General features: G+C 41.6%; 1 protein-coding gene across 1 annotated transcript in view; it reads left to right on the top strand.

Moving 5' to 3' along the window:
* Positions 1-15,214: 15,214 nt before the first annotated feature.
* krt222 (keratin 222) overlaps positions 15,215-22,116 on the top strand; it is an 84,080-nt gene continuing 77,178 nt past the window's right edge. Inside the window, exons 1-2 of the mRNA XM_060911180.1 lie at positions 15,215-15,351; positions 15,502-15,699. Coding sequence (XP_060767163.1) covers positions 15,215-15,351; positions 15,502-15,699 — 335 coding nt within the window. The remainder of the gene's footprint in view (positions 15,352-15,501; positions 15,700-22,116) is intronic.

Raw genomic sequence — 22,116 nt, forward strand, 5'->3', positions numbered from 1 at the left:
ATTCCAGTCAGAACAAGGAGTCTGGTGAGGGAATGACTGTTTATAGCTTCTGTAATGTGAGTGAGCGCATGATGAGAGGAAGAAAACACTTGCAGTTTGCTGGAAAGTGAATGACATGAAGTTAAATCTCCATGGACATAAAACCATAAAGTTATAAGATTGTAAACTGGAGCTGTAAAGATTGATCTGTAATTCATTCCTGTAGGTAAATGAATGTGTTTCTGACATGTAAAGATTCATTTTACGAAAAAAAACCCCAATGAAGTTTTATTTTTAAAAAATAAGTCATACCCTCTGAGAAAAAGGTTCATGGTTTCTCGTCTTACTGAAGTGGTTCGACTTCGAAATCAGGACCTTTGCACTTTTTTCCCCTAAACTATATACATTCTTCAGCAGTAACCTTTAAAGGTTTTGTGTAGAATGTGTTTCTTTTTTGAAAACTAAGAGCCCTTCATTATTTCATAATCTTTTACAGAATATCTCATATTTATTCTACATTCACTGGATATGAGCAATCGTGCACTCTGGTTGGCTACTCTACTACTAGGCTATCAGCTCATATACCGTGAGTAGAGAAAAACAAAATGGTGGAGTGTGTTGCTGAACCAACCGAGGACGAAATAAAAACTCGACTTGAAAACAAAACCCCAAAAATTGTAATCAAGTATTTAAAAGAAATAGAAATCGCTAAAAGAATATAGTCGCTCCCCCCAACAGCTCCTGTTCCACACTCCAGCCCAGTGGGTGGCGGTAATGCACCTTTAAGTTGGTTTACCAACAGCAAAAAAAAACTAAAGAAGAAGAAGAAGCCCCCCCCCCCCCCCCAAAAAAAAAAATAAATAAATAAAAAAGCAACAAAATATGGAATGAAAGTATTTGATGGTAAGAACACATTTTATTTTTCATGAATTATTATTATCACATTTTTCACAAATTGCTCCTGTCATTTTGCCAGTTTGTTTACATTCTAAGCGGAAATGATTTTGTCGGACGTTTTGTATAAAGTTTTTATTCATCGAATTTGCAGAAAATAAAAATGCTCTGTTTCTCAAAATCCAGTATATGGCTCCGCACCTCGTCAGCTATCAGCTCATGTACGACTCGATTTTGTGGAATAGTTTTTAAATAGTATATAGAGGATATTAGACGGTTGCGTGAAGATATGAAATTTATCGTTGAGTGGTGAATGTATATATTTTTCAACACGAGAAGATAAACTTCATATTTTCTGTAACGCGGCTGTGACAAACCAGACGCTCGCGGATTGTGAATGAACTCAAGGTTTTAATGAGAACAATGAAATAAGACAATGTACAAAAGCCAGGCCAGGTCAATACAGAGAGATCCAAAACAGTAACGAGGGCTAGACAAATCGTGATCAGGAAACGTGCAATAGTCCAAGAACCAGGAATCAGTAGACACGGGCAATCAAAACACAAGGGTCATACACAGGTAAACAATCAGAATAATAATGCTCAGTAGGCTCACGAAATGTAGAGGCAATACTGTGCAACGAACAAGACAAACAAAGGGGTATAAATACAAATGTAAACAAAAAGGTACAGGTGATGGTGATTAGAACTCGGGGGAAGCACTCCTGGGAAGGTTGGCTGACAGAGTGCCGACGGAGTGCACGTGGTAGTGACTGGTGTGTGAGGGGGATTGTGGGAAATGGAGTCCTGAGTGTTGGGTGAGCGTGACATCTTCATGCCACCGTGTAATGTTCTTTATATAATATGGACACATCCACAAAAAAAAATGCAAGTGAATCAAAAGAATTTTAATTTTGAACTGGTTCACGGGAAAACGCTGGGAGTGATGTCATCGGAGTGAAATATCAGGAATTATTATCCATACAGGACACTTTTTCCATGGAATAAAAACATGTGTTCTATTCCCTTCTAGTGGGTTTCATTCACTTGGCTTGATAGCATGAAATATTGTTAGCGTATCGCTTATCCTACGTGTCACTCTACCCAATGGAGAATGAGCATTGAATATGGTTTAAGATATCGCATGGTTGTCAAGACAACATGACGTCACACGTCGGAGACATAAAACTTCCGCGTTAGCGAGCGACTGGAACAATCTGTAAATAAACATGGCTGCCAGGTTTGCTTCTTTAAATACAGAAGATTTTGAGAGAATTTTGAAAGAGAAAGACGCGCTGAACACCCAAAAGGAATGTGTATGTATAATAATAATAATAATAATAATAATATTGGCTGGCTTTTTTTGTGGTCTATCAGATATATTCCATTCAGCTACTCTTTTTCAACTCGTTCAGTATCATGCTCGCTGAATGGAATATATCTGATAGACCACTCAACGCCAGCCAATATTATTTAAACATCCTTCCAGTAAAACATTCGTGTCTATGTAATATAATATACTGTGAGGTATAAAGACACAATAGTGAGACTTTAATACCCTGAGACACTGCTCTGTATTTTCATTCCACATTTCATGTTCAGATGCATGTCGTTAAAGAAAACACTTTTTGATCCTACAGAAAAAAGAAGGATGAGGTCATAATGTGTTCTCAGAAGCAAGTACAAAACACACTGAGCGTGTAATCTACACTGAACCCTGCAGTCTAAAGCCATAAATCAGTCGTTTCTGACAGTTACATTCATCTTCAGCCTCGGGTCAATGGCAGCCGTGTAAAACAAACATGTCAGAGCGATTGTGTTCAGTCTGACTGCAGCCAGTGAAGCGAAAGTGACTGAGACGCATGATGAAGCTCCCTAATGGCACGGCCCAGAAAGGAGAAAAATGTGCTGGTCACACTCATTCAACAAGCACAGCACATCAACAAAAGCCCAAAGCCACCAACAACACCACACACAGCCAATAAGAAAATAAACATGTTAAATGACGGCTAAAATAAATGTACAGTCGGGCAAAAAAGTATTTAGTCAGCCACCAATTGTGCAAGTTCTCCCACTTAAAAAGATGAGAGAGGCCTGTAATTTTCACCATAGGTACACTTCAACTATGAGAGACAGAATGGGGGAAAAGAATCCAGGAAATCACATTGTAGGATTTTTAATGAATTAATTGGTAAATTCCTCGGTAAAATAAGTATTTGGTCACCTACAAACAAGCAAGATTTCTGGCTCTCACAGACCTGTAACTTCTTCTTTAAGAGGCTCCTCTGTCCTCCACTTGTTACCTGTATTAATGGCACCTGTTTGAACTCGTTAGTATAAAAGACACCTGTCCACAACCTCAAACAGTCACACTCCAAACTCCACTATGGCCAAGACCAAAGAGCTGTCAAAGGACACCAGAAACAAAATTGTAGACCTGCACCAGGCTGGGAAGACTGAATCTGCAATAGGTAAGCAGCTTGGTGTGAAGAAATCAACTGTGGGAGCAATTATTAGAAAATGGAAGACATACAAGACCACTGATAATCTCCCTCGATCTGGGGCTCCACACAAGATCTCACCCCGTGGGGTCAAAATGATCACAAGAAGGGTGAGCAAAAATCCCAGAACCACACGGGGGGGACCTAGTGAATGACCTGCAGAGAGCTGGGACCAAAGTAACAAAGGCTACCATCAGTAACACACTACGCCGCCAGGGACTCAAATCCTGCAGTGCCAGACGTGTCCCCCTGCTTAAGCCAGTATATGTCCAGGCCCGTCTGAAGTTTGCTAGAGAGCATTTGGATGATCCAGAAGAGGATTGGGAGAATGTCATATGGTCAGATGAAACCAAAATAGAACTTTTTGGTAAAAACTCAACTTGTCGTGTTTGGAGGAGAAAGAATGCTGAGTTGCATCCAAAGAACACCTACTGTGAAGCATGGGGGTGGAAACATCATGCTTTGGGGCTGTTTTTCTGCAAAGGGACCAGGACGACTGATCCGTGTAAAGGAAAGAATGAATGGGGCCATGCATCGTGAGATTTTGAGTGAAAACCTCCTTCCATCAGCAAGGGCATTGAAGATGAAACGTGGCTGGGTCTTTCAGCATGACAATGATCCCAAACACACTGCCTGGGCAATGAAGGAGTGGCTTCGTAAGAAGCATTTCAAGGTCCTGGAGTGGCCTAGCCAGTCTCCAGATCTCAACCCCATAGAAAATCTTTGGAGGGAGTTGAAAGTCCGTGTTGCCCAGCGACAGCCCCAAAACATCACTGCTCTAGAGGAGATCTGCATGGAGGAATGGGCCAAAATACCAGCAACAGTGTGTGAAAGCCTTGTGAAGACTTACAGGAAACGTTTGACCTCTGTCATTGCCAACAACAAAGGGTATATAACAAAGTATTGAGATGAACTTTTGTTATTGACCAAATACTTATTTTCCACCATAATTTGCAAATAAATCCTTTAAAAATCAGACAATGTGATTTTCTGGATTTTTTTTTCTCATTCTGTCTCTCATAGTTGAGGTATACCTATGATGAAAATTACAGGTCTCTCTCATCTTTTTAAGTGGGAGAACTTGCACAATTGGTGACTGACTAAATACTTTTTTGCCCCACTGTACGTAAAATGTAAGTTAAAAAAAAACAAGCCAACAAACAAATACACTGAGAAAAGAACACGAAGTCATCCTCTACTAAGAAAAATGCAAACAAATAAACAAGGAAATGAATAAATAATAAAACAACACCAAACCACACACTCTGCTAAAATCAATAAATAGATAACTAAATAACTTAACAGACAAAAAAACATAAAATATTAAAGATTTGGTTTGTAAAGACAAATCAACACCAAATCAGTCTGCTGAGTGAGTGAGTGAATGAATGAATGATCGACTAAAACCCATTAACCCAACCCCAGGAGCTCTGCCAAAATCTAATCAACACCAATTACATTTATTGCTGATGTCATTGTATTTTGGCTCAGCAATGTTTTGATAAAATCAGGACAACCCTGATGTTTGGCATGTCAGTTTGAGTGTGGTTAACCCTTTGATGCAAAACATGTGCACACCCCTTCTAATGCACAACATGGGTCAAAAATGACCCGCATTCATTTTCCAGGTTATTTCATGCTGACTGAGTTTTTCTTTGCTCTATCTTTTGAAATCAATTTATTTTATGATTGAATATTCCAAGTATTCTTTAAATATCTTGTTTTTAATTACCACAAATCATTAATTTAATTTTTTCTTTCCTACTTTATGAACAAAAATACTTTTTATATTACTACACATGTGTCATCCAAGTGTGATTTAAAATTAAATGTCTTAATACTATAATAATAATTTGTTTCAAGTAATTACTTTAGCAGTGAATGGGGCCAGTTATTTATTTATTAACTATGTAGTTAGCTAAGCCAACTACAATAAAATTAGCTAACGAAAGTAGAATATGTCAACAGCTCGGTAGCTAATAGTAATTACTTGTAACTTTCTGACAAGTAATCTACTAACTCTCAAGGGAACCTAAACATAATAAATTTTTTTCTAAGGTAATTTTAGAACAATTGAAAAACATTACTTCCATGTATTAGATGGGCAAAGGGCGCTGTGCTGAGCTGTGAAATGTCTGACACAAGCACAATTCACAGTTCCCACCAAACGCTGGAGTAAATGCCTGCGGGTCGGTTCTGACCCATGTGTGTAAACTTGATGTAGAATTACAAAAACTGTGCTTGTTCATAACTTAAGAAAGGAAAAATAAAAATGATGATTTGTGCTAAACAAAAACAAGATATTTACTGCATATTTGGAAAAGTAAATGACAAAATGAATTTATTTCAAAAGTACATCATGGAAACACTCAGCCATACATGAAATAACCTGGAAAATGAATGCAGGTCGTTTTTGACCCATGTTGTGCATTAGAAGGGTAGTGATACAAAAAGGGTTTTTATTCAAAAAGTAAGAAAGGAAAAAATAAAATAAGGATGTATGATGATCAAAAACAAGTTAATTGAGGAATACCTTGAATACTGAATGATGGAATTAATTTATTGCAAAGATATAGAAGATAAAAACTCAGCCGGGTCACTTTTGACCCATGTTTTGCATCAAAGGGTTAACATGAACAGCTCGATTATTGCAAAAAATTTAATGAGTTTAATTACCATAATGTTCAACAAGCCTGAACCAGGCGTCTCCTCCACCACACAACCGCGGCCAATTTACAGGTCACAAAAACAACTACGGATCTATTTTCCCAAGAGTTCCTGCTCTATCTTGTTTATTTTATGTACATGAAACAATATGGTTAGAGCATGATGGTTCAATAAATATCTTTCAGTTGATGTAGTGGAGCAGGTTAAGGCAGATTTTGCTCCAAATCATGCACTTTGTGATTGTGGCAGCAGGGGCGTGGTCTAGCATCAGTCTGTGACAGGAGGGCGGAGTCAGGGAAGGTAAGTGGCAGAATCACTACACCTGTCGTTAATTAATGTGTTTGTGTGTCTTCCCAGTGACCACGCCCTATTTAAGGAGAGAGAGCGAGAGCAGAGAGAGCTCTCTCCACAACCAGACGGCTGATGTGTGTGCGTGTGTCTGAGTGTGTGGGAATAGATATAAACGCTGAAAAGCTGAATAAAGAGAGTTTTGTGAAATCAGTTCTGTCCTGCCGTCCTTCTGTGCTCCACCCACCTACACGAACTGCTACAGTGATATAAGCATGGAACTTGGCACGATTGTTGCTGATAGGTCACTTTTTCAGAAAAAAGTGCTAGCCACAAAAAAAATTCAATATGGCGGCCATTTTTTCAAGATGGCCGCCAGACGTGTCCCTGTTTTGTGGTTTTGCTAAAAAAAACACAGTGCAAATTATGATATGAACATGAAATTTGGCAATAATGTTCTGTGTAGGTCATGTTATCAGCTAAAAGTGCTAGCCCCCAAAAAAATTCAATATGGTGGCCATTTTTTCAAGATGGTCGCCAAAAAATCCCCCGTTAGTGGTCTTGCTCTGGTGTCAAAGTACAAAAGATGAATTTAATGAAACATTTTTGATTTATTGCCATTATAATACTGAATTACATGCAGAAAAACAGAATGATTGCACAATTAGCCAATCTGGCATGATGAAAAGCCTATTTTTCACAGTGGATAATCTTGTGAAACCCTTATATTCCAATGCTTTTTTGGGAAAATTCCCATATCTTTCCTAAGCTCCAAGAGTTGTTTCTTGCTGATTGATCCTTCCATCAAATAGTCCCAAATGAATTGGTCACATGATTTTCCAGCATGCTCATAGGCCTTTCAGAGAAAAACAAGTGAACAAAAATAGTGCTAATGCTCAACAGTGAAAAATAACTTGGTCAAATCTATGACATCGACAAAAATATCCATTGCTGAGATCTATCTTTTATCCCTGAACTGCTACCCCCCCTCCCCCAGCACCCAATTACACAGTTTTAGGTAGACAATGCCCCCTACCATAAAAATGGTTTGCCAGCTCTGATTTATGAATGGATATGTACCACTGTCCAAAGTGAAGTTTGGTAGACCATTTGAATTTGGATTACTTTGCCATCGCCAGCATGTCTAGGCCCAAAGTTCAGTCACTGTTCCTTGCTTAAAAATCTCACAAGGGCAACTGCACAGTGGAGTACACCCTATTCCAGCCTTCGAGCACTTGCATTTGGGATACTAACTTAATGTTTAGCTGACATTGAACCCCATGCTGAGTTTCACAGCAGTGTCTGTCACCAGTGTGCCCTGGTAGTGAGCGACATACACTCTCTTCTTACGCCCTATGAACTGCCAGAAGATGTGCCATTACTCGGCGTCCTCATAGTCCTGTTCCAGTAAGTGCCATTACTCATCCTCCTCATCCCCTTCCAGTTAGTGCCATTACTCAGTTTCTTCTGCCAAGAGCAACTGGTTTTGAGGCACCAGATACCCGCCTTTCGCACCACCTCTATCTGCAAAATCACCCCTGCCGGCTCTGGAAGGCTTGGGTGGACACTTGACTGCCAGAGGCTGTGTGGTTCGCAAGCCATTTGGGATATTTTATAAGCAATGAGAGCTCATTGCCATCCCGGCAATAGCAGTCCATTTTAGGGGCACACATGAGCACAACCACACAACGGGGATGTGCGTCTGGCAGCCATCTTGAAAAATGGCTGCCATATTGAATGTTTTGGTCTGTTAGCACTTTCAACTGAAAACATGACCTACACAGAACATTATTGCCAAATTTCAGGTTTATATGACAATATGCACTGTGGCTTTTTAACAAAGTCACAAAATGGGTACGCGTCTGGCGGCCATCTTGAAAAATGGCCGCCATATTGAATTTTCTGGAGGGCTAGCACTTTTAACTGATAACATGACCTACACAGAACATTATTGCCAAATTTCATGTTTATATAACAATTTGCTCTGTGTTTTCTTAACAAAAACATGAAACGAGGATGCGTCTGGCGCCCATCTTGAAAAATGGCCGCCATATTGAATTTTTTTCATGGCTAGCACTTTTTTCTGAAAAAGTGACCTATAAGCAACAATCATGCCAAATTTCATGCTTATATCACAAAGTGCACGATGGTTTGCTTAACCTGCTCTACTAATGATGATTCGATTTGGATTCACATCAAAACCAGAATTCACTTTACTGGCCAAGAACTCTTCCATGTCTGAGGCATTTGTTTTGGTAGCATTGGTGCAACATTCGAGGGCAACACAAAATATAAAGGATATAATAAAAGTATATACAATTGTACAACCGTATTAACAAAAATAAACATTGCAGTTAATGCAATTGGGTGCAAACACGGCTGGGTACAAGTGCAGGTAAGTGTCTATACAAGAGACCAACAAAGTGTTTCTATACAGGTATTCAGTGGAAGCGGAAACCAGGGGTGGGTTTCCTAAAAGCCTCTTAACGCTAAGAGCATCTTAACTAGGAGAGAGAGTGTACACTGTGATGCTTGCTTTACCATTTAACAATGATCTTTGTGCTACGATGTTTTTGGGAAACCCACCCCAGATCAGGCCATGCGACGGCACGTGGGAAATGCGTTTATATGTGTACAGAGTCGGGGGCAGAGGCAGTGTCAGCAGGGGGTAGATGACTTGATGAAGGGAAGAAGCTGTTTTTTCACCTGTAGCTCTGATCTTGATGAAGCTCAGCCTCTTGCAGATGGCAACATTTTGAACGTACCATGAACAGAATGGAAGGGATCGGACGCAATCTTTCCCAGCCACTTCAGGGTCCAAGAGGCATCCTGGATGGATGTCAAGATTGCAGCTTCTCTGCAGAACAAATGATACGCTGCAGTCTGCCCTTGTCCTTGGCAGAGGCAGCAGTGATAGAGCAAGTGAGGATCGACTCAATGATGGCATCGTTGTCCTTGGCAGGTTGAACCTTTTTAACTGCTGTAGAAAGACATCCTCTGTCCTCAGTTGAGGTTTCCTGGTGATGTTCAGCTCCCACTTGAGGTCCTGGAAGATGATGATGCCCAGGAAGCGGAAGGACTCCACAGTGTTGACCGGGGAGTCATGCAAAATGATGGGAGAGGGTGGGGCTGAGTTATGTCTGAAGTCCACTATTATCTCTACAGTCATTAGAGTGTGGAGCTCCAGATTGATCTGACTGCACCAAGTTAATCACCAGATGATCAATTTCCCTCCTGCAGATGGACTCATCCCCACCAGAGATGAGCCCAATGAGAGTGGTGTCACCCACAAAATTCAGGAGCTTGACGGAATCATGACTGGAAGTGCAGCTATTAGCGTACAGGGGGCAGGACGCAACCTTGAGGGGAACCGGTACTGATGATCAGGGGGTTGGAGACATGCTTCCCAAGCTTTACATGCTGTTTCCTGTTAGACAGGAAGTCAGTGATCCACCTGCAGGTGGAGTTTGGCGCACCCAGCCGGTAAAGCTTGTCCTGGAACTGAAGAGCTTGTACACAGCATCATCAACAGACCTCTACACAAGAGGATGAAACTGTTTTTCAAGGACAAAACAAGACTCAGTTAGATTTCCACTAGACTCTAAACACTTATAGGTTTGCCAAGGGCCCTTTGAAAGGTTAAATGTTAGATTTTTGAAGCTAAATCATGCTGTAGGCTTCAGGATAGAATGTTTATCCCCCACTTGCTGAAAGGCCCGAAGGAGGATTATGTCGTGGCGATGTCTGTCTGTCTGTCCGTCCGTCCCGGGAAGGGTACTCACCTTCTGAATTCAACTTCTCTCACAATTTTTGGAGGAATTTCACACAACTTGACAGGATTCTTTGTTCTATGTCGGTAATACGCATATTGCAATTTTGTTCAATTCAGTCGGATTTTGCCAGAGTTATGGCCCTTGATTACCAAACTTGTACTTTGACAATTTCATGAGGGTGCATTAAGCATTTATAGCGTAGATATAGTTGCTAGCGGGGGATACTGTGCTCTCGGAGCACTCTTGTTAATTCTTCTCCCAGAGCGACAAAACTACTTTTTTATTTTATGTGTTTTTAGGAAAAAATAAATCTTATAAAATGTATTTTGTGTGATACAATATGGTTGCATGTGATACCCTGTATTCTGATTGGTCGGACGATGTTGATTCATTTTCTATAATCAGTATCATTATGGTTGCTATGGTAACAGCTCATTCACAGTGGATGCTTCACATAAACAGACTGATACGGTGAAGGAGATGTTTATTAAACATTAACGTTTTGTGGAAGGACTCTCCGGTGGCAGCGCTTTGTAATAGTCGGAGGTAAAGCTGTAACTTTTCTGATGTCTTCAGGACAGAGGAGTTTATCTTCTTTCTGGAAACATTCGAGTAACATTTGATTATTGTTCCACAATGCTGTATTTGTAAATATGTTTATGTGGTATTAATTAAGTATTAATAGTACATTCAATTATTAGTGTACAATATTGTAGGTGAAAAGCTAACTACTGTTTTAGTTATCGAAAGTCTCTATGTTCCTAAGGTGAAAACTTCACTATGCGTTCAGCATAATTTGATTAGCATAGCATAACTTAGCATTGTGTAGCATAGCGACTTGCTCTATTGAGGTTTTTCACCTGACGTCACAGGGTCACGTGACGCCCCGGTGTCCGCCATTTTGAAGGTCAAGCTAGCTAATGTCAACAACATACTAGCTAGTATGTTACTGTAGCAATGTTTACTTTCAGTCATTTGGATGACTGTTAAAACCTTTCAGTCTCAAGTTTTTCCTTTACTGCATTTACTAGTTTACTGTAATTATGATCCGGCAGCTATTTACACCGGATCCAGTGTAAATAGCTGCTGGAGCGCGCTCCGGCTTGCTCCCCCTCAAATTAAGCAGCGCACTCCGGGAGCAAGCCGGAGCGCGCTGCTTAATTTGAGGGGGAGCAAGCTGGAGCGCACTCCGGAACCTCAGCCGGAGCACTCCGGGAGCAAGCCGGAGTGCGCTGCTTAATTTGAGGGGGAGCAAGCCGGAGCGCGCTCCAGCAGCTATTTACACTGGATCCGGTGTAAATAGCTGGCGGATCATAATTACAGTAAACTAGTAAATGCAGTAAAGGAAAAACTTGAGACTGAAAGGTTTTAACAGTCATCCAAATGACTGAACGTAAACATTGCTACAGTAACATACTAGCTAGTATGTTGTTGACATTAGCTAGTGCTAACAGCTAGCTGCTAGTACACTGCTACAACACAGACACCGACCCTAATAATACAGTTCTTGGTCATTGCCTGGTAACAGCAAATTTATAACGGGCCATGTCTCAACAGACTAAGAAGTTATTTCAATGACATTTAATAACATTTTGTTTATCCTGAGGACCGAAAGTAAATGAAAATGTGAACAAACCTTAGCTGTAATAAGATGGCGGCCACCGGCTCCAGGGACAACCCGCTGATGTAGGCATGTTACCCAGCCTGACACAAAATATTTGTAGACATCCAAACTCTTATACGCTTTCAGATCAATACCTGTGTATGGCGATGGGTTTTTAACGACATAGGTATACAGATCCTGTGGGCCGAAGTCAGGTAAAGACGAGGGCTTCGTGTACTTCCGTACGTCAGTGAACAATCCTGGTGGAAGCAGGTAAACGTCGTTCTCTAAGCCTGCTAACCTCAATTTTTGCAAATACCTCTCCCTCTGCTCGCCCTGTAAATGCCCTACGTCGCTGGATAGTGAAGGTGTTTTCTGCATCTCGCTCCTTTTTCTTTTATGTTTTTTGTTTGTCGCCTTCCTCGCATTCAAACTGATTCGAGCCGTGACGTCCAAAATGGCAGCCTCACATGACTTGGTCACGTGATTGAAAAACCTCAATTACCAAGAATCTAGCTGTACTATAATAAGGTGTGGCTCATTTAGCATCAATACTTTCTCTTCTGGGTTCCAGCCACCTGATTATTCGCCTGTGGTAATGCAGCTAGTTGAGACTTTCACTTACGAGCAAAACTGGTTGAGTGAGCATCAGTAACTGAAATAAGACTCGTAAGCATAACAAATGTGCATAAAGAGTGGCTGGCTTGTTAAAAATGACTGGTATGTTGAGGTTTGAGGAGGTGTTAAGGTTCAAGCAACAACACATGCTTTGCAATGCATTCTTCTTTCTCCTGGAAATAGCACTGGTGTGCTGATCCAAAACAACTGGATAGCTGGAGTGAAAAAAAATAAGTTCCAGAACTCGTTTTAAAGTACCTGAAAGAAACTCAAACAAACAGGTGTTGTTGTTGTACCTGTAGATTTAAATCTTTTTCCAGTCAGGTATTTTCTGTATTAGTTTTTCAATACAGCAAATGTGGCTTCAAATAATAAAATGCGTAAAATCAAAAACCTCTAATGGGGCTTTTCCACTACCAACGCGGCTGAGTTGGGTTGAGCCGTGCGGTGCTGAGTTGGGCTGAGCCGTGCGGTGCTGAGTTGGGCTGAGTCGAGCTGAGTGGGGCTGTTGGGGTTGCATTTCGACTACAACCGCGCTGAACCGTGCTGGCTGGAAGTGGGTGGACACATTGGGTGGAGTTTGCGAAAGTGGGTGGATGTCACGTGATGTCGTTAGGCGGCGCAAACAGTGACATCAGTGACCTTTTAAGCGGTAGTCTCATGACCCGGATAGTAAATAATAAACATGGAGGACATGGAGTCGTTAGTGTTGCTGGTCTTGGTGTTGTGGCTTGTTTCTTCAGTTTATCCCGGCACTGAACCACGGTGCGGGGATAACCGTGTTCCGACATCAGCCGGGATATCTCCTGGAACACCTTCTCATTACACGTAGCACCGTCAAGATTTTTCTGAATGTGCTCCTCAGCCACAACACAGAGAAACGTCTGTGTATCCATGATGGACCACTGGCTGGCCTTTCCTCGCTTGGGTTGGTCTTCCATCTTCTAGTTTTCTGATCTTCTTCTTCTTCTTTGTCGTAATTCTTCTTCTTCTGGGTTTACGGTGTTTACAGATCCCAGCGTGCTCGCGGGGCGTGTGTGGGCATGTGAGGACACTCCTCCTCACCAATCAGTGCACAGGGGAGTGTCTCCTCACGCCCCTAGCCCCACTCGGCTCGGTTGGGCTCACTTCAGCCCCACTCCAAAACCGTGTGAGTTTTGGGTGCTGAGTAAGGCTGAAGTGAGCTCAGTCGTGCTGCTCTGAGGTAGTCGAAACGCGAGCCGTGTTGGGTTGAAGTGAGCTGAAGTGAGCTGAAGTGAGCTGAAAAAGGGTAGTGGAAAAGGCCCATAATATTTGGATGACATTAGAAGGAAAATGTTTATTTCAGTTGGTTTGACATAAATACGCCAATCAGTGTGTATATTTTCCAAATATTTCAAATATAAAACTAACTTAACCACAGTAGCTATTATCTCCTCCTGCTAGTGAATAGAAATTTTTAATGACAAATTTCATAACCTTTAAACCTTATGTTTATGGCTATGATTCAAATGGAAAATTTGGATCAAATGGATAATTAAGCTGTGTACCCGTTGACGCTTAGGTAACACCGCACAGGCCAGTTGAACAAGGAAGAGGTTATTATTCTGCATAAGTCACTGCTCATCAACTATGTAACAAATGGAATCAGGTGTGTCTGAGCAGGAAATAATGATGAGAGCTGGCTTTATGAAAGACTTTAGTGCTATTCGGATGGGATTGTTTTTTCTAGACACGTGTTTGTTAAGTCATGAAAGGACATCAGTATTAATTTGCATGGGACAAGTCATAAAATCTATGGCATGTATACAGTGTATTGAATAACAGATGGGCATGTCTGTACAATGCATGCACGCACCACCATGAATTGACTTTATAGTAATATTGAATACTGAATACTCATTAGGCATTTAATAGTAGTCAAATGATACATGGATAATCTGCTATTTCTACTATCATAGATTATATTGTGTGTAAATGTCCAACACTACACTTTACCGTAACTCAACTAGAGCCTCCAAATAACCAAAGAAGAAGAAGAATTCACCTGGGGAAAACAGAAAAAAGAAGATGGTGGACCAAAATGAAGCTGGTTGTTGCAGCGTTCAAGGGGTATTTCTTTTCCCATTCCATTCCATTATCCGTAACCGCTTATCCTGTGCAGGGTCGCGGGCAAGCTGGAGCCTATCCCAGCTGACTATGAGCGAGAGGCAGGGTACACCCTGGACAAGTCACCAGGTTATCGCAGGGCTGACACATGGAGAAAACAACCATTCACACTCACATTCACACCTACGGTCAATTTAGAGCCACCAATTAGTTTAACCTGCATGTCTTTGGACTGTGGGGGAAACCGGAGCACCTGGAGGAAACCCACGCAGACATGGGGAGAACATGCAAACTCCACATAGAAAGGCCCCCGTCAGCCACTGGGCTCGAACCCAGAACCTTCTTGCTGTGAGGCAACAGTGCTAACCACTACACCAAGGGGTATTTCTTGCAATTTATAAATGTAAGTATCAGGAACAGTGAAAAATTTCCACCGTTGCAGAAATATGTCTTTTTTTTTTATTTTCACAGCATATGTAGGTATACACCATCTGTGAACATCCAGATTAAAGGACAGGTAAGATAACAACCTTATCTTACCTTATCTTACCAACGTCCTGTCTGGGTCCCGGGATAAAGAATAGGCTCAGTGTAACATCTGTGTGTCATATGAGGCGACTAAAAAAGGGTGGCCATTGGGTGGAGATACCGTGTCTGTAAAAAAAAATGTAGCACCACTGAAACTTAATGATGATGACGCAACAAGATGATAATCTATGCCGGCTTGGTTGTCGGCTGGATCAACAAGGACCGTGGCCCCAAGTTGGAGACCAGGTTTGGGTCGACAAATGGGCTACTGGTCAAATGAGGGTAGCAGTAGATACCATCAAGATTGGCATGTGGAATGTGAGGACACTGAGAGAAAGTGGAAGAATAGAGCTGCTGCAGAAAGAGACAGAGACATACAAGTGCGACATACTGGCAGTACAAGAGGTGAGATGGTTGGGAAAGGGTGAATTGCATGATTTTATCTGGTCCGGAGAGGAAGATGTATACCACTAAGTGGTTGGCTTTCTACTAAGGAAACAAGTGCAGTGACGTTTGATCGGATACAATCCTGTGAGTTCAAGAATGTTGGTTGTAAGATTCAGTTTCCAACTGGTCAACATAGCAGTTGTGCAAGTGTATGCACCAGCCTCCGACAGCAGTGATGCTGATATTGATGAGTTCTATGCTCAGCTTAATGAAACGTTGGACTCCATCCCATGGAAGGATGTCAAGCTTGTGCTGGGTGATTGGGATGCAAAGACTGGTACCGAGAGAGACAGCTATGAGGAGGCACTTGGCAGGTACGGATATGGCAACCGTAGTGATCGTGGAGAACAACTGCTACAATGGGTCTTGGACAAGAGGTTATACATTAGTAACAGCAGATTTGAGCAAAAACTGCACAGAAAATGGACGTGGTTATTGCCAGACGGGAGAACACAGAACATGATAGCCCTGATATTGGTTGACAAAAGCTGGAAGACTGTGATGCGGAATTGCAGAACATATCAAGGTACAGACATGGTGTCTGGTCACAGCTTGGTGAGTGGCAAGTTCCATAAGCGGCTCAAGTGTACCCAAAAACATCAGATGAAGAAGAGGTAAAACATCGAGAGCTTGAAGGATGAAGAGACCCAAATGCGCATTAGAGAAATTCTAGAAGATGAACTTGCTGCACATCTAATGGGGAATGATGTGTCATAGAATGTGGACAGACTTAACAGTTAATTGAATGTCACAATGCGGAGGACGATGTTGGCTCTTACAGTTAGGTGGAAGCCATGGATCAGTCAAGAGACACTGAAGCTGGCAGACAAGAACCAGCAATGCAAAAACACATGCTTATAATCGGATGAAAAGATGCTTAAATATAGGCAGCTTTGCAACAGAGTACACAGGTCCACGAGAAGAGACAAAAATCACGGGGTCAGAGAACAGGGCGATGTAATTGAGGCATCAGCCACAGAGAAAAAATCCAAATAGGTGTAGGAGTTGGTGATGAAGGTGAATGAACGGAACTTGCAGGCATGAACAACCACGATTAAGGACAAAGATGGGCAAGTATTATATGATAGTAAGAAAATGCTTGGTAGATGGACAGAATACTGCATGGAACTCTATTGTGAGAAATGGCAGTTGGTGAACCGAGTTATTGAATTGGCAAGAATTTCTCCACCTGTGGATGAAAGCGACCATCCAATCTTAATGTCAGAGGTGCAATGGACAGTGAAAAACCTAAAACCTAGGAAAGCGGCTGGAACCGACAGCGGAGTGGGTGAGGTGTTGCAAGCTGGTGGTGATGTGGTGGTGCAAGAAATGTACAGTATCTGTAACATGGTGTGGACGACTGAGGTGGTGCAAGAAGAGTGGTTGAAAGTAATGGTGATACCTATATCAAAGAAAGGAGACACGCTGAACTGCAACAACCATCGCACACTGTTGTTGCTGAACCACAGGTGCAAGGTGCTGCTGACAATCCTATTGGAGTGACTGAAGCATGAGATTGAACCTTACCTGTCAGAAGAACAAGCTGGTTTCAGGAAGAACGGAAGAACAGTGCAGCAAATTCTGGCATTGAGGCTCATAGCAGAAAAGATGTGGAGGAAGAACCGTGATGTCTGCAACTGCTTTGTGGATTTCTGGAGGGTTTTTGATACTGTGAACTGTGATGTGCTATGGGCAATGCTGAAGTCATTTGTACCCTGTCCACACTAGGGATTTTGTACCTATACGAAACTACTTTCGTACCGCAACACCTGTCCACACTAGCAACTATATCGGTACTGTAGCGGTATAACTGTATCGGTACGAAACCCACAAATGTATGGGTTTCATACCGGTACAGTATCGGTACTGTAGTGCTTCGCTGTAGTGTGGACAGATGAAGCGGCTCTGTATCGATACAAATATAATGCGCATGCGCAAAGTCACACACCTCAATCGATGTCTTCGCTGAATAAAAGAGTGAAGAACGGAGATTCATTTGTTTCTTTCTCAAATGCCTTGCGCGTTTTATACAATTCGACTGAATAAATGACCACCAGAAATACAGACTGTACATTGACAACAAAAAGCACACACACGTTGTTTCATCCATATGGAAGCCGAGAGAGGCCCTTCATATAATCCTTTTTATTATTCACCTTGTTATCCCGAGATAACGACATAATTAATTCAGGATCTCGAGAAAACAACACAACTAATTCGAGATCTCGAGAAAACAAAACCGTTATTTCGAGATCTCGAGAAAACAAAACCGTTATTTCGAGATCTCGAGAAAACAAAACAATTATTTCATGATCTCGAGTAAACAGCTGAGAAATGGTTCATTCAGGTGCGCCAAGAGACTTGTGATATGCTGACTTTGGGGCTATTTCTCATTCTGTATAGACACAACTTTGGTCATTAGAATGTCTGGAATAATCGATCACCTAATAAGGCAATATTTTGATCAGGGGTTGACACAGGGAGAGATTGCATTAAGTCTTTTAATAAGGGATAATTTCAAAATTAGTTCACGCCACCTCCGCAGAAGACTGGCCCGGCTTCGTCTCTACCGACGGAGATACAGTGATCCAGCTGAGATCATGAAATAATTGTTTTATTTTCTCGAGATCACGGAATAATTGTTTTGTTTTCTCGAGATCTCGAAATAATGGACGCCATATATTCTCGGAAGGAAGTTACTCGGTAACCATGGAAACATTCCACGCACGCGCATTTCAACTACCGTGAAAGAAAACCGCAAACATTTCTCGCTAGTGTGGACAGATGCACTAAATTGTACCGGTATACTTTGTATCAATACAGTTATACCACTTTCGTACCGGTATAAGTGTGAACACAGCATTGGAGTAAACGCAAAGCTGGTGAGAGTTTTGCAGGCAATGTATCAAAATGCAGTAGGAACGGTGAGGATTGGTAAGGAGTGTGGAGATAGGTTTCAACTGCAGAAGGGTACACAACAGGGTGACCCAATCTCGCCTGATGGGTTTACGATCTATCTGGAGCGAGTGATGGATGCATTTGCCGAGATGGATGGTGTGTCCATACATGGGGGACAAGTGAACAACCTGAAGTATGTGAATGATACTGACATCCTGACACACATGGAATGAGCTGCAATACAAACTGGAAGTGCTGGTGGAACAAGCTGTGGCAGCAACACTTGAGGTCAACTTAGAGAAGACAAAAATGCTGCTGATGGGGCAGCAGGACATTGGACAGTGGCTACTTGTGAATAGTACTCAAAAAGTTTGAGTATCTTGATAGCCTAATCACATGGGAAAGTGACTGCAGCAAGGAAATTTGTCAGAGGATTGGGAAGGCATATGGTGTGTGGGCTGGATTCAACAAGTTGTGGAATGCTGGTGAACTGAGTCTACGGACAAAACTACAACTGCTACATGTTTGTGTTTTCAGTGTGTTGCTGTATGCCTCCGAAACTTGGAATTTGAAGAAAGATGACAAGCAAAGACTGAAAGCATTCGAGATGGAGTGCTATTGAAGGTTACTTGATGTGAAGTGGTTCCATTATGTGACGAATGAAGAGATCAGGCAGCCTGTGCACCTGGAAGATGATGTTGTGACTACCTTCAAGAGGAGGAAAGTTTGGCTGTTTGGGCACGTGTAGAATGAAGGATGACCGGTTATTGAAGATAATCATGCTTGGTATGTTTGATGGAAGTAACTGAAAGGGGTGGCCAAGAGGAGCATGGATTGATGACATCATAGAATGGACAGACATGACCCTTCACCAGATGACAGAGACCGCACAAGATCGAGAACGGTGGAGGGCAGTGGTAAATGTCAGAAAATGAAGCACTAACAGGTTTTTTTGAGCCCATGGACTACTGATGATTGATGAAGATAACAACAGAGTACGCCTGAATTGTGTCTTTACTACTTGCTCGCATATTCATAGACTGTCCTACAGTAACGGTCAGGAAGTAGGTACTTAACCAATGTTAGTGCAAACTGAGTGTTTGGATTAAGCGTATTTCTTTTATACAACCCCAAATCAGTTGGGACGGTATGTTGAAATTTAAATTAAAACTAAAAACTATGATTTGTGAATAGTCTTTGACCTGTATTGCACTCAGAACAACACAACAGCATGTTATTTGTTGTCTTACTTTATGAATTTTATTTTATTTTCAAAATAAACACATTTCAATTCTGATTCTTGCAACACATTTCAAAAAAAGTTGGGACAGTAAAGCATTTCCCACTTTATAATGTTCCCGTTCCTTCTCCCAACACTTAAAAGATGTTTATAGACTGAAGACTCCAAGTGATGAAGTGTTTCAGGTGTTTCAGGTTATTTTGTCCCATTCTTCCTGCAAACAGGTCTTAAGGTGTGTAATAGTACGGGGTTGTCACTGTCATATTTTTCATTTCAAAATTCTCCACACATTCTTTCTTGTAGACAGAGGGGACACACCCTCTTCTTTCACAGCCACACCTTTGTAATGTGGGCAGAGTGTGGTTTTGCACTGTCTTGTTGAAATCTCCCTGGAAAAGACGTCATCCTGAATGCAGCATATGCTGCTCCAAAATCTCAGTGTACTTTTCTGCATTAATGCTCCATCACGGAAGCGGAAGTTACCTTTGCCAAGGGCACTGACCCAACCCCATACCATGACACACCCTGGCTTTTGGACTTGTTCCTGGCAACAGTCTGGATGGTCCTTTTTGTCTTAGGTCCAGAGCACACAGCATCCATTTCTTCCAAAAAAGACCTGGAATACAGATTCATCTGACCACAATACACGTTCCCACTGTGTGATGGTCCATCCCAGATGCCTTCGAGCCCAGAGAAGTCGACGGTGCTTCTGGACACAGTTAACATAAGGCTTCCTTTTTGCACAGTAAAGTTTTAACTGGTGTTTGTGGACGTAACTCCGTATTGTAGAGCTTAACGAAGGTTTGCTAAAGTAATCCCGAGCCCATGTGGTTCTATCAGCTATAGCTCAATGATGGTTCTTGATGCAGTGCCATCTGAGGGATTGGAGATCATGGGGGTTCAGATTAGGCTTGAGTCCTTGCCCTTTATGTACCAAAATTCCTCCAGATTCCTTGAATCGTTTAATGATATTATGCACCATAGAGGGTGAAATATCCAAATCCCTTCCTATCTTTCTTTGAGGAACATTGTTTTTAAACATTTCAATAATTTTCTCACACATTTGTTGATAAACTGGAGATCCTCGGCCCGTCTTTACTCCTTAAAGACTCGGCCTTCCCTGGAGACTGATTTTGTCCCAAATCATGATTATAGTCACTTGTTGACTTCACCTGTTTCAAATCACATCATTATTTAAACGTTTTACCTCATTACTCGCCTTAAATTTCCCCGTCCCAACTTTGTTTGGAATGTGTTGCAGGACTGAAACACAGGAACGGATGTACATTGTCAGATCAAATTAAGTTGACCAACAAAGCATGAAATATCTTGGGTTCATTCTGTCCGCAATGAAATACAAGTCGAAGTCAATTTAGAAATCACTGCTTTCTTTTCTTATTTGCATTTTACATACCATCCCAACTTTTCTGATGTGGGGTTGCAGTTCTTTTCTTTTCTTTTCTTTTCTTTTCTTTTCTTTTCTTTTCTTTTCTTTTCTTTTCTACTTCCTTGCATATATTTCAAAATCTTCAAAGAAAAACCATTTTTATAGATAACTACAGAGCAGAAATCTTACCATTAATTCATCATCTGATCTGATCATCATAGCAGTGCGCTAGACGCAACTCATTTTAATGATTATTTGGACCTCCTTTGGAAACGTTTGTTGTTGTAGAGGGTGTGACCTGACTCATGTGTAATACAATTGACTCTGACATATCTGTACCTGCGCCACAAATGCAATATTCACAGCGCTGACTGCAAGAGAATGTCTTGACCTTTCACTTCACTGTAATGTAATGACTCATGGATTTGATATTAAGGAAGATTACTGTTGTGTGGAGGACCTTACAGATTGCTTAATATGTCATTTTGTGAATAGAATAGTTGGTGTGATATAACCAGGGCTGGGATTTTCTATTTTCAAATATGAATAAAAACATCTATAATACTCAGCTTAGCTTCTGAGATCAGATGAGATCAGGCATTGTCAGAGTGGTTTAGCCGTAAGTGAGTGGCCTAGTGGTTAGCGTGTCCTCTTCTCAATCAGGAGATTGCGAGTTCTACTCATGGTCGGGTCATACTAAAGGCCATCATAAAAAATGGTGCCTTCTGGCAAGGCACGCTGCAAGATGTGAGTGGGGAGTCAAAATCTTGCGATTACCAGAGGACTAGCCCCCCCACTGTAGCCCTAGCTATGTAATATAGGTGAGAGGCTGAGGGCTATGAAACAGAGATCAGTGCTGACAAATGCACCATGCATGGTGTGGGAAGGGCTTTGATAATACTCAGAATAAAAAGGAAGAATGATGGTATACCACACCAAGGAAATGTTAATGTGGAAATGTATCTATTAAGGATTAATAAGGTCATGCTAGGAGTCAAGAGGTTCGGGAACATAGGATTTAGGAATAAATCCAGTCCAAACAGGGATCTTGTGAAAGTGAATGTTAAACTAGCTCAGAGGACACATACTGCGCGAGCTGAAACGGTGACAGAGCGCTCTATCTGCTGCTGGGCTGAACTCTTTTGCTGTGAAAACGCAAAAACGGATTACATTTCAGCACCACGGCTCTTCTCAGACATGAAGCTG

Source organism: Neoarius graeffei, chromosome 27 (assembly GCF_027579695.1).
Source record: "Neoarius graeffei isolate fNeoGra1 chromosome 27, fNeoGra1.pri, whole genome shotgun sequence".
Lineage (NCBI taxonomy): Eukaryota > Metazoa > Chordata > Actinopteri > Siluriformes > Ariidae > Neoarius > Neoarius graeffei.